This window comes from Cynara cardunculus, assembly GCF_001531365.2.
Source record: "Cynara cardunculus var. scolymus isolate 2C chromosome LG 8, CcrdV1, whole genome shotgun sequence".
In the NCBI taxonomy this organism is placed as follows: domain Eukaryota; kingdom Viridiplantae; phylum Streptophyta; class Magnoliopsida; order Asterales; family Asteraceae; genus Cynara; species Cynara cardunculus.
The window spans coordinates 19,734,751-19,739,745 of record NC_037535.1 but is presented as its reverse complement, the minus strand read 5'-3'; the positions used below and the strand labels follow the sequence as shown (position 1 = coordinate 19,739,745).

The following is a 4,995-nucleotide window of genomic DNA, read 5'->3' as shown; positions in this document are numbered from 1 at the left end:
TAAGCGTGTCGAAACGTCGTTCTTCCGTATCATGGAAAACATCAGCCTTGCAAGAGAATTTTAAAGTTAATCCGTTACAAAGAGAATCGCTAATCATACTTGTTATTTCGTAATTCAACTGTTGTTTTTCTAAAATTACTATAAGATCCACAGATATTACCATTTCTTTCATTATTTCTGTTTATGAAACTTGTAACAAATTTAGGGTTTCAAAAGCCGCGTCTCTGCCATTACAATAAGACTTGCAACGTTTGAAAAAGGTATGCCTTACGCCATGGCATCTTGAGGCATACTATGATGCTCATAATTTATATTAACCTTTTTCAATATTTTAGCTTTTGTGTTTCTCTTATTACTTTATAATTTTCTTATTTTCTTTACCTAGACGTGTTAGTCATAAAATCATCGCAGACTTATGGGTAAAACGAAGTTGTAAGCCCCTTTCAAGTTTTATTTTAAATATCTGGTAACAACTTTATATGATATCAATATATATGATTTTCTTCTACTAATATACATATATATATATATACCAGATACAAAGTTTGACGTATAATGTTACGTTTTGAAAAACGTTGCATTCTTGTTGCAAATCTCAAGGCTAACCTCATCACCATACGCCATTTAGAACCCTAAACAAAGTTGACGAGTCACGTAAGCTTTTCATGTATCAAAATGGTAGAAATTTCACTTAAAATTCTATCCTTTTTCTTCCTTTTTGCACATTTACAAGTTAACATTGTTGCATGTGATTCCATTTTAATGGCGAAGAATTCAACTCGGTACAGTAGTTGTAAAAGGTGACTGTAAACATTTACAGCATTTACCAGGAAAGGATATCGGAAAACGGCACCTAAATCAAACAAAAAGATGGACCTAAATAATGACGCAGGATAGTTGTTGGTTTAAGAACCCTACAGAAAACCACATAACATCATTAGGCCAAACAAGTAGGCCTTTGAAGGTGGTTTAGTCTAATCATGTGGCTTCCTAGATAGAAATTTGATGTAAATGGAGTTGCCAACTTCTATAAAGTACCAATAATGTAACAAATCAAAACTTCGATTGTTAAACTTACAATCATCTCATAATCGTAAACATCAGAAGTAAAAAGAAGACTAGAGCCAAAAATTATGTCTGCAGAAGTATTTAAGCAAGTACATTTCACTCGAATCAGCAACTTGTTTTTGGGAATCTAAGATAAAGAAGATAAGCTTCTTATATGCCGGTAAACGCCTTCTTTCCACCACCAGAAGATCCAGCTGGGATCACCTTCAACACATTGAACCTCACCGTCTTTGACAATGGTCTGTACACGTAAATACAAACACAAAATCAGATCAACAATGCAAAAGAAGAACATAAATTTAGAAATTGTAAAATTCAAGTAGACGAATATACCTGCACTGTCCAACAGTGACATGATCACCTTCTTTCACACGAAAGCAGGGAGAAATGTGTGCTGGAATGTTGGAATGCCTCTTTTCGTATCTGTAAACACGAGTGATAAAAATTAAAATTATGAATTTAAGCTGGTTGGAAGGACAATGATGAGTAGTAGCTATGGTTTCTGTCTTGCCTTTGGTATTTCTTGACAAAGTGGAGGTAGTTCCTACGAACGATGATGGTCCTCACCATCTTGGCACTGTGGCATGTGCCAGCAAGAATACGGCCTCTGATGGAGACATCACCAGTGAAAGGGCACTTCTTGTCGATGTAAGTTCCTAGAATTATCAAGTATCAATTAAGATAAGTATTGTTCACAACAGAAAAACTTAATAAACATGAAGTTATGTTTCAAACAAATTCATGCAATAGATCCAATGGATGGTATGGTGTTTTGACGATCAAACTGAAACAAGAATAGAAGTCCACTCCCCCAACAAAACACAATAATTAAGACTTATAGCTTACTCATCAAAAATATTTGGAAAAAAGAGAAGAAAACTATAGGTCCATCCCAAAAGATCCAAAGGAAACACTAAGAAGCAAACTATCATCAAAACAATGACTGAGTTACAGAAATAAATCCCGCAATCCCTCATATTGAATATTTTTTTTAGCTCTGAAACCCAAAAGTAGGCAGTTCCTTTAAAAAAAATCAAAGACTCACACACAGGTTTCTGCAACACAAAGTTGCAAAAGTTAATCAGACATAGTTTAACAGAACCATCACAATTATGAATCAAATATCCAAAGCGACCTTCTAAAGGTAATAACGAGCACTACTTCCCATTTACTTGCAGCGAATCATTTGTGGTTAGCCAAAAGAAAATAAATATTTATGAGACTGCATCAAACAAGCCCACTCAAAGACAACATCACAAATGAGCAACCTGCTAACAAACCAGCTATATCTGGTTTCATTAATATACATATTCCACACAAAACAAAATTCACATATGGATTAAAACTCAGACATTTTAGTATTGCATCCAAAACTTTTATAGTTCTAAGAAACAGTATAGTTGGGTCATCAGTGAATTACTTTCTACCTTAAAGTAAAAGACGACCCAATAAACATTGCACATTTAACTCGTGATAAGCCTGGTTGACAATGAATCAAACATCTATTACCGTTACAAAACTTACTGTCAAATTTAACAAGAATGAATCTTCCGGTTAGAGAGGGTTACTATAGACTAACACATTCTGAATCTCAAAAATCGAACGAGTACTTCTTGGAGGAACTAATAAAGTACTCTTTTTCTAACACCAATTACCCTGAATACATTCTCCTTTGCTACGTATTACTGTAAAATACTTTCGCAATCCCCTCGAAGATCAAGCATATGGTCTAATGGAGCAATCTCACTTATGAATCAAATGCTCAAAAACCTTCCAGAGGTGGCCATGATCACTACTTGCCAAGCAAATGCATACAAAACAGAATCACGTTTGATTCAAAACTCGGACATTTTAGAATTGGGACAACAAAATTTTATACAGTACAATGTTGGATGTAATACTTTGGGGAAAAAGTTATAAAATGATAGTATTTGGCAAACATTACCTTCAATAGCTTCTCTTGGTGTCTTGAATCCAAGACCAACACTCTTCCAGAATCTGTTTCCACCCTTCCCAGGCCTCTTCCCTTTCCCACTTTTCTTCGAGCTAAAACACGAATCAACAAAACCAACATCATCTTCCGAAATCAATTGATCAGCACATAAAGAAAGAACTCGAACAAATTAAAAAATTGAACTAAAAAATCGATTGTTTCTCACCATAAAAACACCTTGGGTTGCTTCAAAAACGCCTTCTCCGTCTATCAATGCATAGAAAAAGAAGACAAGAAAACCAAAATGTCAATACATACAGGTAACGAGATACACATCAAAATTAAGAGTTACGAAAATTAAAACACCTGTTCGGCCATTGTTGAAGATATCCGAGCTTTTGGCGGAGGCACAAAGAGAAAGAGGAAATGACAGAAAGCAAGAGTAAACCCTAAAACGACGTTCGTTTTAGTGTCTCTATAAAGTGGGTTAAATGGGCTTGTTCCTAGATAATGGGCTTTTCCTGGATAATGGGCCTACACAGTCTGGCCTGCTGTTTAATACTTTTATTTTGGCATATTACGTTACGTTGTTTGTTGAAAATTGCTATTTTTTTAGTTATTTTTATGATTTTTAATTTATTATATCTTTATGATTTTTAATTTATTATATTTATGATTTACAATTTAATGTTATTTTCATTTTTTTTTTTTTTTATAATTCATTATTGTTTTAGTCTCTCGCACTTAAAAGTACGAGTTAGCTTTGGGATGGAAATAGCAATGAATTGCAAATTATATGGACGAGAATTAAGGATGTATAAAAAAACCGTCAACCCACGAAACTCGTCCAATCCAACCCGCTAACAACCCAATTAAACTCAACCCGCCTAACTGCCAAACTGCTAACCCGCCAATTTGGAGGGTTGAAATCGGGCTCAACTCGTCCAACCCGCCGCTAATATATATATTTTTATAAAGTTTTATTTATATGTATGTGTGTGAATATATATATATATATATATATATATATATATATATATTAAGGGTTGGGTTCATGTGAGAGTAAGGGTTTTTCATGAGACCCGGAAGACTCTAAATCAGTTTTACCATTCCCAAATCCTACGCAATTCAACCCCACGCAAACACCGGTAACACTCCCCCTCACCACTCCTTGTCGCCCCATCACTGTCTGTTTTCCATATCGCCTAGCACGTTGTTCGTCTTGCCATCCGATCTCCTTGTTTTTTATTCGTTTTTTATCTTTTGATTCTCCCTCTTTTGATAGATCAAAAACAAGGAGATTGATGACAGAGCCAATAGCATGATAGAGATATGAAGAACTGACAACAATGGGGAGGCAGGAAAGTGGCGAGGGAGGCGTAAGATTTGAGAACAGTAAAACTGATTTAGGTTTCTTTTTTACTTTAAAACATTGCTAGTCGTTTGCATATAGTTTTTTTTTTTTTTTTTGTTAAAATGATGTAGGTAACCAATTTTAAAAAATCCGATTATCAGAATAGAATGTCTAGGGACTTAATCGTTAAAAAATGTAAAAATTTAATGGTTTTTTCATTCAATAAAATAATTTAGTGACTTAATCATTTAAAATGGGATATTGATTTGTTGGGTTTTTCTAAACTTGTCCCTCGATAAAACCATTGTATTTTTATATCTTTTGAACTTACCTATTTAAGTAAAAAAATTAATTATTATTTAATTACTTAATATGTAATATTGGATAATTAATTTTTAAGGGTATTAAGGTAATTTATTTTTTGAATTTATGAAAAATTCTTTGTTTCGATGAAAATAAGATAGCTTATTGAAGCGTTATCTATACTATCTTATAAAGCATTTGGCTAAAACTCTTAAAACTCTTAAACTCATTCATCCCTAAACGATTTCATCTCTTTCCGATTTCATCTCATATCTGAATTCGTGTAACTAACTGCAGATAAACACAATCAAATACATGATAAACATCTCATTTTAAA

At 33.6% G+C, this 4,995-nt stretch overlaps 1 protein-coding gene across 1 annotated transcript; it reads right to left on the bottom strand.

Moving 5' to 3' along the window:
* Positions 1 to 1,004: 1,004 nt before the first annotated feature.
* Positions 1,005 to 3,446, bottom strand: LOC112516601 (40S ribosomal protein S11). The gene is made up of 6 exons (XM_025123736.1): positions 3,368 to 3,446; positions 3,228 to 3,268; positions 3,014 to 3,114; positions 1,580 to 1,724; positions 1,402 to 1,491; positions 1,005 to 1,309 (listed from the first exon to the last, which is right to left on the bottom strand). Exons 1-6 carry the CDS (start codon positions 3,377 to 3,379, stop codon positions 1,219 to 1,221), a joined length of 480 nt encoding a protein of 159 aa, XP_024979504.1. The 5' UTR covers positions 3,380 to 3,446; the 3' UTR covers positions 1,005 to 1,218.
* Between the last annotated feature and the right edge of the window lie 1,549 nt (positions 3,447 to 4,995).